General features: G+C 41.2%; 1 protein-coding gene across 1 annotated transcript; it reads left to right on the top strand.

Moving 5' to 3' along the window:
- Positions 1–1,255: 1,255 nt before the first annotated feature.
- Positions 1,256–16,607, top strand: ptk2bb (protein tyrosine kinase 2 beta, b). The gene is made up of 31 exons (XM_073493230.1): positions 1,256–1,385; positions 3,831–4,066; positions 4,394–4,572; positions 5,205–5,292; positions 5,530–5,609; positions 5,722–5,784; positions 5,915–5,969; positions 6,057–6,197; positions 6,286–6,360; positions 6,772–6,873; positions 7,010–7,127; positions 7,271–7,310; positions 7,547–7,575; positions 7,721–7,765; positions 7,852–7,949; positions 8,035–8,116; positions 8,206–8,306; positions 8,449–8,564; positions 10,356–10,456; positions 10,594–10,683; positions 10,896–11,100; positions 11,803–11,911; positions 12,004–12,063; positions 12,155–12,277; positions 12,395–12,547; positions 12,782–12,817; positions 14,008–14,032; positions 14,152–14,183; positions 14,439–14,573; positions 14,690–14,770; positions 15,788–16,607. Exons 2-31 carry the CDS (start codon positions 3,869–3,871, stop codon positions 16,001–16,003), a joined length of 2,976 nt encoding a protein of 991 aa, XP_073349331.1. The 5' UTR covers positions 1,256–1,385; positions 3,831–3,868; the 3' UTR covers positions 16,004–16,607.
- The last annotated feature ends 970 nt before the right edge of the window (positions 16,608–17,577 follow it).

Consider the following 17,577-nt stretch of genomic DNA (forward strand, 5'->3'; position numbering starts at 1 on the left):
TCAGTTAGGAGAGCCAGTTCCAGGGTTAGGTAATGTGCATGCTCGCCCACTTCATGAGGACCGTAGCACACGATAATGTAGTCATTTCCTGCCACTAAAAAAGTGATTTGAATCGGTGAAAGGAAGCAAATTTGCACTTTAAGCGGAAATAGACAGCTTTTCATCCCTCCTAGTGTTTCCCTGGGAAACGTAGTGTTAGCAACATGGCTACGGCTAGCAGCCAAGGCTACTGTCCAAAGCCCAAAACAACCCTAACAATCCCAATTTGACCTACAAACCCTGCTTTATTACATTTTCAGTCATTTCAGTCATGTAGGCCAACTTGCATACGTAACATTTCTGAGAAAAAAATCATTATTACCTCATTGTTTTTTCATACATTTTCGATCAGGTTAAGCACAAATGGCATTTTCAGGGAATTATGACATTATTAGGTGATACAAGGACACTTAATGGAACAATTAATGTAATCACCTGCTTTTCCTGCTTGTAGCAAGTCAAAATGTCCTCCACGAAAAAAGTGTATTGAGATTTGCTACGCAGCCATATTTTTAACCAGGCTGTCCTTCTGCATCTGTGCCCCATTGTTTTGTGTTTTAGTGTTTAAGCGTTAAAGCCTAAAATCAAGTCTCACACACTTGTTACCTGAAAGAGCATAGAGGTCATTCAACAGTGACAGAGAAAACATGTTCAGAGCTGCACCACAACCACTACAGGACTGTTTCTCTACTTTATTTCAGATTTTTTTTCTTCACTGTTTTTAGTTTTATAAAGCTGACAGCCCTCACCTATCTATTTATGTTATAAGCCATTTATAAGCCACAGGCTTTCTCTGTCTTACGTCATTCCTCTTGGAGACGTAGTGCATGCAAATATTTTGGTTTTACAATGTGATCTGAGCACATCTACAATGTATATACTGTATGTCACTAGGTTTACTCATCACTTCCTCCACATGAACCAGAGAATGTTTTTGTCTATCCATAACCCCCCCACACACTGTAATCCATGGATGTCTTCTTATCTTAGAAGAACTCTTAAACTTCACCTCCTTGTCAGGCCTCCCACACTCAGGTGATGGTGCAACATGCCTGCCATGCTGCACACTCATCTTCGCTCTCTTTCCCCTTTCTCTCTCTCTCTCGCTCTGTCACTACACACACACACAAGCGAGCTTACACGCAAACACACCCACACAGCCCTGCTGGGGAATTCATGGCCTCAGGCTAACAAAACACAACCCCGTCCAGCGGCGGCAGAAAAGCCCTGAGAGAAACCAACACAGCTCAGCTCCCTCGCAGCAGACTCGCAGCATGCTGCTTCATATATGAGAAAACACGTTGTGACAGCCAAAGGGCACTTCTCTGACGGACGCTGTTGTTGAGGTGGGTAACCGGCAGAATCTCTAACTGAGAGTTAGGTGTGTTGTCAAGGTTGTTTCTGAAGTATTTAGCCCACTCCTGCTCTGTTTACTGAGTGAACATGCCCTCAGATGTTTGATTGTCAGGCCAGAATATTAATGTGAGGAGGTGAGATTGACTTATGTCAGGGTTCTTAAGGTGAGAGCGGCTCCGGGTGAAGTTTTTGCTGATCTTTTATTTGATGCATCAGTGGGTTGCTGCCCTTCTCAATGTCAGATGTAAGCTGAAAGTTCATTCAAAATGCGTGCAAGTTCTCAGTTTTTATTTTTATCCAGTGATAAGATTTCTCTTGACTGTTTCCTGTTGAGCATTTGTGGGCCGTGGTTGCAGCTGCTGCTGAAGTTTTTTACGATCTCCGGTAACCATCGCTGTGTTTGTTTAAAGCGAAGTGGTCAGAGCAGGATCTACCGCTGCTGGGATGTTTTTCTTGAGAGGTATTTATATTGTGAAAAGGAATAGTTTGCCATTTTGGGAAATACGCGTACTTGCTTCCCGAGAGTTAGTTGAGAAAATTGATGCCACTCACTCACTCACATGTTTGTGTGTTAAATTTAAAGCTGGAGCCAGGAGGCGGTTAGCTTAGCTTAGCACACGGACCAGAAAGAGGAGAAAGGCAGCTAGCCTGGCTCTGTGCTAAGGTAACAAATGCACCCTCTCGCATCTTTAAAGGTAATAGAGACACTTTATTGTAATTGTATAAAAAGAACACAACGAAACTATATCCATAATGAAAATAAAATATATTAGGACAGACCTAAATAAGCAGTTGTTGTGCAATGAATGAATAAATAAGTAAACAGTTAAAGTGCAGTGACTGAATGAATAAATGTGCGACAGGAAGAAGCTGTATCTCAAAACCAGAGGTGTGAAAATGACCTCATGGCAATTTCAGGAAGTCACTGCACACAAATGATCTGATACACACTCACCAGAAACCACTGAATTGAAGATTGAAGATATTATAACATATTCAACTTTAGATGCTGACAGATTTTTGTGATGTTTGTACAGAGCCTGGGTAACTGTTTCCTCATGTTTCAAGTCTTTAAGCTACGCTAAACTGAGCTAACCATGACTCGAGCTTAAAGCAGCTACAACGAACGTACATTTTGTGTCGATTCTGGCGGCCCCTGTGGACGAAAGTGGTAGCGCTCCACGCTGTTTTGTCCAAATTGATGCTTTTTCCGAGGCGTTTTAAAAAAGAGGCCGCACCTGGAGCACCGAGTCTGTGTGATCGACCTCTAATGGTAATTTTAATTAAAGCTATTCACATTCCATGGTAATGTTATGTCTTCATAATGACACTGCGAGGTACAGCAGGGATGTAAGACGGACTACAGATCAACTTCTTCCCTCAGGCTGAGACTCCTCAATTAATCCTCAGCCCTCAGTCATAGTAAATTTTTTAGTTTCCAGAATCCGACCCGTTGGGTGGCATTAAGAATCACTATATGCAAATAGCTGATCCCCATTACTCTCACTGCTGGTCTTGTTTGCTTATGTAAGTCATTTAGAGGCATCAGTTTGAGATTAAGACTGTTTCATAACCAGTCAAAAGTTCCTGTTGTGTGTTTAATACTGAAAGGACAGATATGCTATCAGTGTTTTTATCTTACTTTCGGCAATGGCTGTGTGAAAGGGTTGGAGTATTTCCCAAAATGTGAATTTGTTGCTTTAAGAAGAACAGAAGAGCTGCTTTCCCGCTACTTTTGGAGTTTTCTCACCTCAGGATGAATCAACACAAGTTGCATAACGGCTCAGAACGGAGAAGCTACTGCATGGGTCGGTTAGTCATCTCTCAGCTATTCACTGTCGTTCGGTTACAAATAGATTTAGGTGTTTTGTTTGGGTTTAAGACATTTTTTCATCCCTGTCAGCGTGTGGGCAGGAAGTTTCCTCTTCCACGTTTGCCTTTTTAGCGGGTACGTAAGGAATTTTAAGTTGCATTTTCATTTGACAAGATCAAATGTCCTTCTAGATAAGAGTTTTCTTGACATAAATGATACAAGTCTACACACTGTCACAGTTTTCGCTTCATGAATCACACAGGCCCTCACTTGAAATCACGGTTAGGAAAGAATGTAATTGACGGATCTGAGAGTCAAATGGTGTGAGTCAGACAACACATGGCACGAGATCAAAACATCAATGTGAAGCTTAGCATGACTTCAGTACTACGACGAGGCGAGTCACAGAACAGTGTGTACTGTTGTGTTAAAGAAACTTTAGTCTCAGACTTTCATTCAACATTAAGGATTTCTTCTCATGGGCCACAATCCTTACAATCCTTAAAACCTTTTCCTTCTTTAGGGTTAAAGATTACCAGTTAAGGATCAAGACATGGACCGCTGAGGCTTCGCTACTCATTTAAAATCTTAATTAAAGTCTTTTTCCTCTGTCTGTCTGAAGGATGATTTGGATATGATGGTGCCGACACAACCGTGACAATGTATGAGGTGATGTCCGGAGACACCTTGGGCTGGAAGGTTCCCAGTCCAAGAGAAAGTAGTATAGAGTCCAACCCTGAACTGAACTTCACTGGAGACGAAGGCTCCGTCAAGATCCTCAAAGTGTGCTTCTGCAGCAACAACAACCTGGGCAAGAACTTCAAGCTGGTGAAATGTGACAGCTCCTGGCAAATTAGGGTGAGAGTCATCTTAAAAAAATTTGGGGAAAGGTGGTGATGTGTCAGAAGACTGTGATAAAGAGATTCGAAAGGTGGTGTTTTGTATTTGAGCCAGAAATATGTTTAATTTGGCATCCTTAACATGCAGGAAAGATAATAAATTCTTTAGCAATGTGCAAATACTCTTATTCCCTCTCTGAGCGTACAGCAACAGCCAAAAATAAAAGCTTAACATGTTATCTCCAGTGCCAAAGAAGAAGCAAGTATATCCACAAAGTGCAATAAATGTCTGGCTAAAAGTTTGTGATAGATTTTTTGAAGTTGCTCACTCTCTTGTCTCCTTCAGGCCATTATTCGTTCGATTCTGATCAGCGGTCGATTGGGGCCAAACATCCAACACGCAGGATGCTACGGTCTCCTGCTGAAGCACCTGAAGTCAGAAGAACTTCACTGGCTGCATCCAGATCTGACAGTCGGAGAGGTAGAACAACGCTACGAGAGCCATCATGTGGAAGCTGAGTGGAGGTAAAGATCGGTCACGCAGATGTTTGTATCTGGTTTTGTCTTGTAGAGCGAGTGTTTGAATGTGATCTGTTGAGATGAAGTATGTTAAAGGAGACATATTGTGCTCATTAGCTTTGCAATTTTATTTTGGGTTACTACAACAATATGTTTACATGCTTTAATGCTCAAAAACCACATCAGTTTTTTCATACTGTCCAGTGCAGAAGCATTGTACTCTGTTTTAGCTCCTGTCTCTTTAAGGGCCCCCCTCCCGAATACCCAGTCTCCTCTGATTGGTCAGCTCTCACATGCCTGAGCCAGCAATGCTAACAACAACAGAGCAGCTATGCTAAATCAATTCTTACATGCCGAACAAGCCGCTTGGCATTAATTTTGCAAATGTGTGACATGGTGACGTAGTGTGATGTCACAAAGTCAATTAAAGGAGAGAGTACTGACGAGGCGTTTAAGGAGCAGTGATTTCTGTGGGAGAGAGGAGCTTCTGTTGGTGCAGACTTTGACCTTTTTAACTTTCAAGATCTTTTACACGCACAAGAACGTACATAACACACTGAAGGAAAGGAAAAATGAAAACGCACAACAGGTCTCCTTTAAAGTCTGACATTTGATAAACTTGCTTGGTGTTTCTGCAGGTACGACCTTCGTATCAGATACGTTCCTGTCAACTTCCTGGAAAAATTCAAAGATGACAGATCTACGTTAGTGTATTTTTACCAACAGGTAACTTTTTGGCTTATATGGAATTTACCTCTTGTTTTCATATTTTTGCCAATGGATACTCAGCAATAAGAAGTATTGTTTTCATACAACATGAGAGTGTGTGTGGCCGCAACATATTTGCTACGAGGCTGCTGGAGACCATTTGATTCTGCAGAAAGGCAAAATAATAATTATACAAATGTATTTAGTCCAGTGTTTATATTGGCTTGTCTGACTTCTGTGTTTATTTCATGACAGGTGCGCAATGATTACATGCAGTTCCACGCCAGTAAGGTCAGTGATGGGATGGCGCTGCAGCTCGGCTGTTTGGAGATCAGGTGAGTCGCTGCATTCTTCTCGTTCATTCGCCTTAATTTCGTTCAATTTAATTTGATTTATTGGTATGGTTTCAATAAATTTTTCAAGTTTTATTTTTTCTCTCTTTAACAGGAGGTTCTATAAAGACATGAATGCAAAAGGTCTAGAGAAGAAGTCCAACTTTGAGCTGCTAGAGTAAGTTTTTATTTTTCATAAATCTTGTAACTGTAGTTTTGGAGCAGCTTGATTTATATTCCCTTCAATAAAAGTTGACTTTTGGCATGGCTTTAATTTTTTCCCCCTGAATTTGGCTTTATAAATGAAGAAAAGAAGTGGGCCTGGACCTTTTCTTTCCTCAACAGCTGATTAACAGCATGAAGGTAAGCGATGACTTCAGCTCTTAATGCCTAGACAACCACACACTTATTTCCCGTATTTACTACTGAAAATATTTTATTGTGTTTCAGTCACGGCAGCTACGGAAGTTGATCCAGCAAACGTTTCAGCAGTACGCGACGCTCAAGGAGGACGACTGCATGGTCAGGTTTTTTGAGACCCTCAAAGATTTCAACAGTTATGACGAGGAGGTTTTCCCCTGTGAACTCGTGGTGAGTATCAGCATGATGATCCAAACCTTATTCTGCCCCTGCTCACATGAATTTCACTAAACATTTAACCGTTCTCACTTGTCAACAGCAAGGCTGGAGTCTGTCAGTGGAGCTGGTCATCGGTGGGAGGGGAATTCGCCAACGCACACAGAAGAATTCAGCGGTAAGCTTGATGAAACCCCACGTGACCCCACATATAACCTCATTTGTAATTTGTAGACTTTGGTTTTTGTACAGGTGAAACAAACTACAAACAACATACGACTTAGTGAGCTTTAGAGGTGCTGGTAGGCAGATAATGTTACTTTTCCAGTTTTTATGCTAAGCTAGGCTAACTGATTGCTTCAAAGTTATTGTACAGACAGTCCTTTAAAGTGAACTAGTATCTTAAAATACCATTATTTTATTCTGAAAGTTTGATTTCATTTATTAATTTTTCAATTCCAGACACGTCTTGCAAAGAATCTGCTCCACATCTCTTGCTTTGAGTGAATGCTGCATCATTACACAGCACATCTGACACCGCTTGTTAAACGTAATCGATCTCATTGCACTTCTCTGTCTTGTGCCTCAGCCTGTTTTTCTAGCCGACTTCAAACAGATCAAGAAAATACAGTGCTTGTCTCAGAGCGACGGCAAGGCTCTCCTTAGCATGGACGTAGAGGGGGCCAGACAAGTAAGCACCACAGCAACACTGTTGAACAATGTTACATCGCACGGGATTAGAATAAAGTACTAAGTTCATTTACTACAGTTTGCACAGAGGATTAGACCCGGCACCTGCGCTCACATTGTCATTCCCTTTCTCATAGCGCCTATCGATCAATGTGGCGACGGTCCCTATGGCGGAGAACATGATGGACCTGATTGATGGGTACTGTCGGATGGAAAACGACACAGACGATACTGTTATCTACAGACCAAATAAAGGTGTGTATGATGCAGCTACTTCCTCTTTTGTTTTCTCATGGCTTTGGTTAAAGCTTACAATAAACAGCATGAATATTTACTTGTTGTATGAAGCTATTTTAACAAAATTTTAATTATAAATACTAATTTATGTCATACTCTAGATGCCAATCAACGGACTGCCCTGCCTGACATTCCCACAAAGTGAGTGGATTTTGTCCGTTGCACAACTCTGAATGATTTGTGACCTCTCAGAGCGTCAGTGCAGTTGCTGAGTCCACACTGTACTCATCCCCTCTTTGGTTGTAATATGAAATGAAGAGTTAGAGTTATTGATGAGGAAGGCTGTTTTACTGAATCATCCTGTCGGCGCTCTGAGGAGCCATAATTTGAGAATTTATGATGAGGGCTTTCCTCTTTCTGTCTTTTCTCTGGAGCAGCAGAGACAGCTCGATCAGAAACAGCATGGGTGAGCGGACAGTGTTCTTACTTTTACACAACCTCCATGTAGAATACAATACATATCATGTTCTTAATTAATGAATTTATTACTTAATTAATAGAAGCTATGAGGGTATGATTAGGAAAACAAAATCTTTCTCTTGTATTTTCAGGGTCAGATATCTACTGCGAGATTCTGGACGAAAGGCCAAGATCAGGTTTGTTGAAAGTTTGCGTTCACACACAGAATAATAACTGAGGTAACTCACTCTTGAATTTCGTGACTGTAATTCTCATTCTGTAGTTGTTAAGTACGGCATCGACCGAAGTGACATTGTTCTGGGACGAATCCTCGGTGAGGGCTTTTTCGGGGAAGTCTACGACGGAGTTTACAAAAAAGATGTAAGTGTATCTTCCTAGTCAAAATACATGCGCAGTATGCACTATTTCCTGTTAAAAATGTCTTTTTCGATTGTTGACTGGACAGAATGGCGACAGAGTTAATGTGGCGGTGAAGACCTGTAAAGACTGCTCACCCGATGTGATGGAGAAGTTCATGAGTGAAGCAGGTAATCAGAAAAATTTGTAGAAAACGATAAAATAACCGTAATATAAATAACTCCGATGGTAACATTGTGAACTTTGTGTGTTTTGCCAGTGATCATGAAGAAACTCGATCACCAGCACATCGTCAAACTGATTGGAATCATCGAGGACGATCCTGTGTGGATTGTCATGGAGCTTTATCAGCACGGAGAGGTCAGTGCCAATCTTAATGTCATGGTTTGTTTTTTTAGATTTTTCGATCACGCTGTATAGTCATGTTGCAGCTAGACTTGTGCAAGCGAAGTGTGACGGAGACTCTTTAAGTGAACTCCTGTCTCACTCGATGTTTTTGCAGCTGGGGAACTACCTGACACAGAACCAGAGCAATCTGACAAATATAACTCTGGTGCTGTTCAGCCTGCAGATCTGCAAAGCTCTCGTCTACCTCGAAGGGGTCAACATGGTGCACAGGTGAGCCGACTTGTGTTGTTATCCAGGAAGAGGAGACACTGCTGTTGCTTCTGTCTGTGCGTTTCTTTTTTTATCACAGGGTAAACTGATAACACAGAGCACATGTACATTAAAGGATAACTCCACCAATTTTACACATTAAAGTGTGTTTACAGGTCTTGGGGAGTACTACTGCATATGTGGGGAAAAAAAGTATAAAGCCTTTTGCGGCTTAGAGGAAGCTGCATGTAATCTGATAAATTGCCTCCAGTGATGTGACTCAGTAGCTAAGTTGTATTGTGGGTAATGTAGGCACCATGTTGTGTAAAGGAAGAAGAATGATTGGAATAAAAAAGGTGATATCTGTAGCTGTATGGATTTTGATCATTTGTTTGTGGACAGTGGACTGCTTTTCAAAACCTGGTGCCTACATTACCCAAAATGCAACAACATCATTTTTCACATATGCAGTCGTACCCCCCCAAGACCTGTAAACACACTCTAATGTGTAAAATTGGTGGAGGTACCCTTTAAAATGTCTTTAAAAAGTGCTAAAACAATAGTCATGTAACTGTATGTAACATGTCACAGCACATATGTATGTATATGTAACATATGTTAAACTGAAGGCTTGATATTTGTGAATATGTAAGTTGTGAGCTCATTGGCTTCTAAGAAACAAGCTAACTGATCCCAATGCATCCAAAACAGTTCCCTAAAACATCACACAGAAACCCAAAGTCTCGTGTTCGGAGTGTACCAAAACTTTTGTCACTTTGACAGTGCTTCTGAGTCACCGTGACCAGCTAACCTAAGCTGATTTTGTACGTGGTGATGGTGTTTGTACAGTCTGTGTGTGCTGAATCTGGAGGAGTAGGACTTAGATAAATTGGGTCCTTTGTTATGTCCTAACAAAAGAGGCACAACCTGTAATGTTCTGGGCCCATCACGCAGATTTACAGGTTCAGTACGTTCTTGAAATAATTTCCTGTGATTTAGTTTACAGTGGTAAATCACAGGGATGGGGAAGGAAAAGGACGGTCCTATCGTTAGATGTAGCCAGAAAAACAAAGTCCGGGGATGCATAATACTGTTGACATGTCGTCAGCAGATAAAGCTTACAAATGAGTCAGCATGGCCTGATATGACAGGCCCATGAGATGAGCTTTAATTATGCATACATGACGTTTTTCCGGTGAATGTGTATGTTTTGAAAAGCATTGTATGTCTGCATCTGCCTGTGGGCCACTATGATAAAAGTAGACATAATAATATGTCAATCCAGGACAGGAGAGAGAAACAAATGTGCAAATATCGCCATGGGCAACCAGCCAGAAATGAGTTGGAAAATATCTGCACATCTGATTTCTGCTAAAAAATCCAATATTGTGCATCCCTGACAAAAGGCTAACACAGCATCTGAATGTAAAGTTGGGTCAAACTTTTTTTTTTTTTTAAACTTATAAATATTTATACCAAGACACACAAATTACAGAAAGTTGATGTGAGATGAATGTTCCTGCAGAATGTTATCAACAGGTTTCAGGCAGCAAAGCAGCTGCTTGTGGATTCAATCTCCCGTGAAGAAAAAACACAGCAGAGGAAATGAGTTTCTGCCTGTGTGGAAAATGCAAACATTCTTTTTGATTTATATTCTGCTGCAGTCATGGCAGCGCTGCAGTAATCGAGAGGCGAATTCAGGTCAATCAGTGAACAGACTTCAGTGTGTTATCAGTTGAGCGATAATACATTTTGTATCATCTTCACCTGTACATACATAAACTGTTCTGTCTTATTCATGTTTTGTCACAGAGACATCGCGGTTCGGAACGTGTTAGTCGCCAGTCCAGACTGTGTGAAGCTCGGAGACTTCGGTCTGTCGAGATACATCGAGGATGAAGAATACTACAAAGGTAGGAGACGTAAAAATACTGGATTCATATTTCACGCATATCCTTGTCAAAATAGATAGACAAGGGGGAACATGAAATACTTCAGAGGCCTGTTTATGTTGCCGTTCAAAACTGAAATGTCTCCCGTTTCTTTACAGCGTCTGTTACTCGGTTGCCGATCAAGTGGATGGCACCCGAATCCATCAACTTCAGACGCTTCACCTCAGCCAGCGATGTCTGGATGTTTGGTGAGCTTGTGACACTCTAACATACAGTACGAGGTTAGGTTACATATTGTTAACCTTCAACTTCAACAAGCGCCACATGCAGGTTTCCAAAGTACAGAAGGCACACAGACATCTGTCTGACCTCTGCTGCAAACCAGTCCAATTGTGTCATAATGATCTCCAAACATGGACTCATCCTCAATGCTTCTCCTTTGTCTGTGTTTCTTCAATAGCTGTATGTATGTGGGAGATAATGAGTTGCGGGCAGCAGCCGTTTTTCTGGCTTGAGAACAGAGACGTGATCAACCAACTGGAGCAGGGAATCAGGCTGCCCAAACCAGACAACTGCCCTCCCGCCCTCTACTCACTCATGACCCGCTGCTGGTCCTACGACCCCAGAGAGAGACCCACCTTCACCGAGCTGGTGGTGAAGATCAAGTAAGTCTGTCAAGCTGTTTTGTACTTTCAGCTCATAGTAAAATCATAAGCATAAACAGCCATTAAAATACAGACAGCGTTTCCACTTTTCCACAGCGATGTAATTCTTTCCCACACACACACACACATACAGGTATTTTGGGTGGTGACCAATCCACCATGTTGTTCGGAGGACCACTGTTGTTCAGGATCACTCTGAAATGTCTCTTTCGTCGGTGCCGGTGCATAAATCAATGAAGTGCTATATTGCAGGGACCTGCAAGAACCATCATCAAATGAATAATGAAGACGGGTGCTCAAAATGTGTATTTTTTGAATTCCTGAGCAATGACAAAGAGCCTGAAAGTAGAGGCCCGCAGCAATTAAGCACTCTGTCGAGACGATCCTTCAGTCTGACAAGGTTCAGCTGTTGTTTATAACTCGCTAGAGCACTTGGCTGGAGCGCAAGAATGTAATCCAGGGACATATCGACATATGTACCGCAGAAAAGAAATAAATATCAGCTCCATATCTTCTTCTTTTCAAGTTCTTCTATCTTCTCAAGTTCAATGTAGGATGAGGTTAGCTTTTAAACTGTAAAAAATAAGATTCGGGAACAAGTTATTGAAGACCAACGGTGCACTGAAGTCAGACTGTCCATTTGAATATTTATATCTCTTTTACTGAGACATGATATAACTTGTTGTCTATCTAATCTCTCAGCGATGTCCACAAGATGGAGAAGGAGCAGGAAGTGGAGAGAGAGAGGGACAGAGCGCGCTCCACCAAATTCCTTGACCCCAAGTTCAACTTCAACGAGCCTCCTCCCAAGGTGGGAATCCCTTCAGCCGAAACAGTACATTATTCAGATGTAATGCATGTACTCGTGCATGTTTTCATACATCTCTTCTATATTTACTGCAGCCTTCAAGAATGAAACCGGGGCGGTTTGGGAACACGCTCAGTATCGGGCTACACATTCAGGTACAGTAGTGAAGCCAGGTAACCTCTAAAGATGCCTGTTTCATCCAAGGCTTTACTTTTCATATTCTGTTATATGTGTGTTTATGTGCAGCTGAACGAGGCTTTGTGTGCCAGCTCGCCTGACCTGGCCAGCCCATCTGAATATCAGTCCCCTCTGGACTCCATGAACACTCTCACGTTGCCGGTCAGGTCCCCTCGGCGTCGAAGCATGGGGGTAAGACAGACTTTTATTACACTTGAAGTCACATGTTCAATGTTGATTAAACCCGCAATACTGAGACTTTCTGCCCTGTTAACCCGTCTTTCCTCTGAAATACTTCTGTGATTCAAGGAGGGCGAGTTTGTCCGAGTGGAAGCCAACAGCAAGGAGGACGCCCAGCGCCTGTGGCAGAGGGAGCGGCAGCACATGCAGGACACTCTCCGCCATCAGAAAGAGCAGATGATGGAGGATAAAAAGTGGCTGGAGAAGGAGGAGAGACTCCTGGTGGGAAGCAGAGCGTCATTAACTTTTGTCAACCCCCTCTCTGTGTCTCTGTGTCACTCTGAATTCAATGTGGCCCTGAAGGCTACGCTGAACAAGGCGTCGTTTAACAATATCAACCCGCTCGTTCACTCTCGACGCCCCGCTAGTCTTAAATTGAATGTTCCCCTCATAACAGTACCAAAGAGGGGGTCCACGTCCATATTCTATAAAATGAACATACCTGTTCTTTTGCAGGACCCCATGGGACCGGAGGACCATGCAAACCCAGTGGTAGGTGTCCACACATAGAAACTGTGATTTTAGGGTCAGATTAAAGGAAGATTCAACTCTAAAACATGCTGACCAAATGGCTTTTGAAGATATCTGGGCCCAGGTTGTTTTATTTGTTAACATAGTGACCAAATGTAGTCACCATGATGTTTCTGTGACTTGCAGCAGCAGTTTGCCTTATGGATAAAATTGGAAATCAGGGAAAGTGCAATTAAGACAGTTTCCGATCATTTTTAAAGGAAAAACTGAATGTTAGACAACATATATTTCTATATATTTAATCAAAGGTCCAGCGTTTAAGTTTTAGTGGCATCTTGTGGTGTTGTTGCAGATGACAACCAACTGAACACCCCTCGCCTCACCCTCCCTTACAGTGACCACTTAAATTGAGAAAGGCCCTCTCTAGAGCTCGTGTTTGGTTTGTCTATTCTAGGCTGCTGGTGAAACCAAGCACCCAGGGACAAGAGCCAAGCTTTGAAGACAATTTTAATGTAATAACAACATCACGTGATGCACTGGGGCCCAAAAAATACTTTTTCCCATAAGCTTACAACGTGAAAGAAGTGGCTGTAAAACAGTGCATACCGTTTTTTATGGTCATAGTCCCCATGAAATTACTAATTTCACTATCATTATGTTATTATATGCATGCATTATATTATGTTGATTATATGCAAATGAAAACGTCCTGTAAATCTAAATATCATGTTCCATTTCTGCTCCTAAATATACATTTGATTAATAAAATAGCACAAGAGAAAGGGCTCATAAAAATACATGTTTTCCATCCTCCTCCAGTGATCACAAATATATCAGCTGAAGCACTTTTATGTATTTGCAGCAAACCAATACAATCATAACTGAAGTCATATATCTGTCAGTGAAAAGCTTCACATGTTGTTCTTCGGGGATATCACAGGCATGACGGGAAATATAGGACACCACCAATCAAGTACAAGAGGCACATTAGTCGATGCTCCTTATTTGGAAGTTTTAATTACAACAAATTAAGTGGAGATTGTACTTCTCTATATAAGTTCAGTCTGGAAGGAGTTATCTTGCTGTTTGTTAGGATTACCTTTGTGCATTATTGTCTACAGTGTTTGTGAGCTGTTAAATATCTCGACAGTGACAGTACACACAGTTTGTATTTTCTGGTCCTCATAAGACTTATCTCTTATTCTTTTCAGTCCCCTGAAGCTGACGGCGAGCATGGTAAGTGCTTGAAGAAAAATCCACAAATCCACATTTTAATTCAGGGTATGATTATTCCTCTCTCTCAACGCTCTTGTCTGTCTCTTCTCTCTCTCTCTCTCTCTCTCATATTGTTCCAGTTCCAGAGAAGCCCCCGCGGCTCACAGCACACGTAATTATAACTATTCAGTTTTTTTATTGTAATGTCTTTTCAACCTTTGAAAAGACCATTTAATTATATTAGCTTTGATTTTTAGATTAAAAAAAAAAGAAGTTATAATGAAGTCTGTCACCTCAAAGAAGTTAAATTACCCTGTAGTTGAAAGGGCATCGACGCCTCAGTGCAGTTTAAATAGTGTCCAGTGATCCTTTGTGTAAAGTAATGGGGATTTCCATTATTAAAAAGACATTATTCTCTCTTCTTTAGCCCGCGCCCACTGCTGAGCTGGACCGCTCTGACGACAAAGTGTATCATTCAGTCATGGGCCTGGTCAAAGTTGTTGTCCAACTCAAGAATGACGTCACTGAGCTGCAACCGGAGCAGTACATCACCCTTGTCCAGGTACGCCGAGACAAATCTGTTTTTCACTTCAAACTTAATGTTTATGAACTGTAAGTTACGCCAAACCTCTCGAGTCATGCAGGGGATTAATTCTCCCCATTGATCTGTGCCCACAGTCTGTTGGGATGGCTTTACGAGATCTGATCCGCAGTGTGGATGACATACTGCCCACTTTACACGAGTCTGTCAGGACGGAGGTACAGTATATTGTCTGCAGCTTGTTTGCTGTGTTTTCTCATCTTCTTACTCACTGTCTCTATTGATTCCCCCCCATGCTGTTGTTGCTACTTGTCCTTGAAACAAAAAGTGACAGAACTTCCCCTCGAACACAAAGAAAGCAAAGAGGAAGTGATCATTTCATGCTTACTGGTGTGGTTGAGGACAGCCAGAATCCATAGCTTGCATATTAGAGCAGTTTCTATCAATTTACCAAACAGGCTACAGAGAAATGTTTAATTTGATGCATTTCTTACATACTTTAAAGGTGCAATATGTAAGAAATTGACCTCTTGAACTAAATCACCCAACAAATAGGGGGCAGCATAACACCAGAGTAACCACTAACTACTGCTGACTGTAGCCGTGCAGCTACCAGTCCAGACTGTGAGCTACAAGGGTTTTTTTGAAAAAGGAAGGCATGGAGGCAGGATATTCACACGCAGGGTCAACGAAATGTACATAATGGACCATAATGTCTTGTATGGACAAAATAACATGAACAGCTAACAGCAGAGTTGCACTTGAACTACTGGAAATTGGGATGAGCATTTTTCACAACTTTATTGACGTTTTATATTACACTAAACGATTTTATTGATTAATGAGAACAATCGATGGTGGAAAATAATCATTTGGTTGAAGCAATTTCAACCAAAATGTGTACAAGCTTCACAAAGACAGTGTCCATGTCTATGAATTTAGATGACATATTATTTTATAGGTGTATTTATAGGCCTTTATAGACACTTCTAATTTGTCCTTCCTGTTAAATTTTTGCATATCGCCTCCTGGTTGTATTCAAGTGTCACAGTAAGTCATTATAATGTGACAGTGAGTCGGCATAAACAATACCAAGACCCCGAAACTGAAACTGAAGCAGCTAAATAGATTCGAGTCATCGTTCATTTCATTATTTACACTTGTGCTTTTCCTCCTGTGACATGTCATCCATGAAAAAGTGTCCTTCCACCCATGTTTGTTTACCGTCCCCGCAGATCGAGGGCACCCAGAAGCTGCTGAACAACGACATGGCGGAGCTGATCAGCAAGATGCGGCTGGCCCAGCAGAATGCCATCACCTCTTTGAAGGACGAGTGTAAGAAACAGATGCTGGCTGCAGCACACACTCTGGCTATGGACAGCAAGAACATGTTGGATGCTGTCGACCAAGCCAGAGTCAGGGCCAACTTAGCCAAGCCAGTGGACCCCTAGTGGACTGCAAATGTTTTCACATCTCTCAGTCAGGAATAACATTTGCACACAGCTGTGGTAGAGTTTGGAGTCAAATGTGTGTTGCCAAGTTTAAATATGCTACAAAAAAATCACTGTATGTGTACAACTCGGGAAAAAGTGTACGCTTACCTGTGTAGTGTGTATACTGAGACTGATGATGGTCCTTTGGCATCATTTTGAAGATGCCGTCATTTCAGACATTGACACGTGTTCTCATTTGTGATTGGTGAGTTATCTGCGTAGTTATCTGCTCAGAATCTTTGTAAATACAAAATGTGTCTTGTGATAAATACAATAGGCGAATCAAAACACAAGTAACTGTTTACTCTTTTAAACCCTGTCAAATGTAACCTGACTAAAATGTAAAAATGACAAAAGGTCCATTAAACTTTTCAAGTCTTTTTTGTATGTAGAGTTCCTATGACTACAATGACAAGGACAGTGGATTGTCAGATATGTGGCAGGATCAACTCTAAACAGTCAGAGGTTTCTGTATTGTGTTTGTAACCATTATAAAATTATAATTTACATTGAGCCATTGTAGCATGTAAATCAATGGATATAAATAAATACCATGACATGTGCAACATACATTAATGCCTGTTCTTTGAAGCACATCTGTTGTTGAGTATTTAAATCTCGATGCGCTGCGTTTATTCTTACAGTGAAAAATTCGTGACCACATTTAAAGCCAGTACATGCTGTTGATGTGAAAGTATGGATAATTATCTTTGTATATGCATTTGGACCAGTTTTTAATAACTAATGTCAAGATGTTATGTTTCTTTAATCCAGTAAACTGTACAACAAAAGGATGTATGAACTTGTACAGTATCATGTGTATTCTGGACAACTCCAGGAATGAAACAACCTTTTTCCACCCTCGCACAAATCAATAAAAGCAATATACACAGATTTTTAAAGGTTTTCATAAGGGTATTTATTACATAGTATGATCATTCAAAAATAAGTTATCATGGCAGCATGGCCAGAACGAAAAACTGTCAAGAAAACAAAAGAAAATGACTTTCCCCAAGTCCAGTGTAATATAGAATCCTAGCGCAGCATGCCACTGTTGGTCACAACCAAAGAAGGTTGAGAAACTTAAAGGTAAAAGTCACCCCATTTTAGATGGAGTGACATTGACAACTTGGATGGAGTTCAATGAAATTTGGTGCATTTACTGTCTCCAGAAGACGAATCCTAATGACTCCGGTCCAGTCCTCAAAGACCTTTATTCACACACTTTGCAATTCAGAACAAAACCCAGGTGTTTTCCATGTATGCCAGTGGATAGTTAGCAACATGTAAAGAAGAATTTGGAGTGACCAGAAGGCTTACTTCTGCCGGAGTTTAACTACAGCAAATGTTAGCTTAAACTTAAGCTAACATTTAACATGTGGACCTAATAGGTCCATGATGTGGACCAGTCTCTCCACTGAAAGCACAGAGACAAAAAACTGATGTGATCCCAGTAATACTGCTGCTATTACTGATCCCAAAGTTACTCATAAATGTAATGTGGTGAAGTAACTACATTTTAAATTGCATTG

The sequence above is a fragment of the Pagrus major genome, chromosome 22, assembly GCF_040436345.1.
Source record: "Pagrus major chromosome 22, Pma_NU_1.0".
NCBI lineage: Eukaryota > Metazoa > Chordata > Actinopteri > Spariformes > Sparidae > Pagrus > Pagrus major.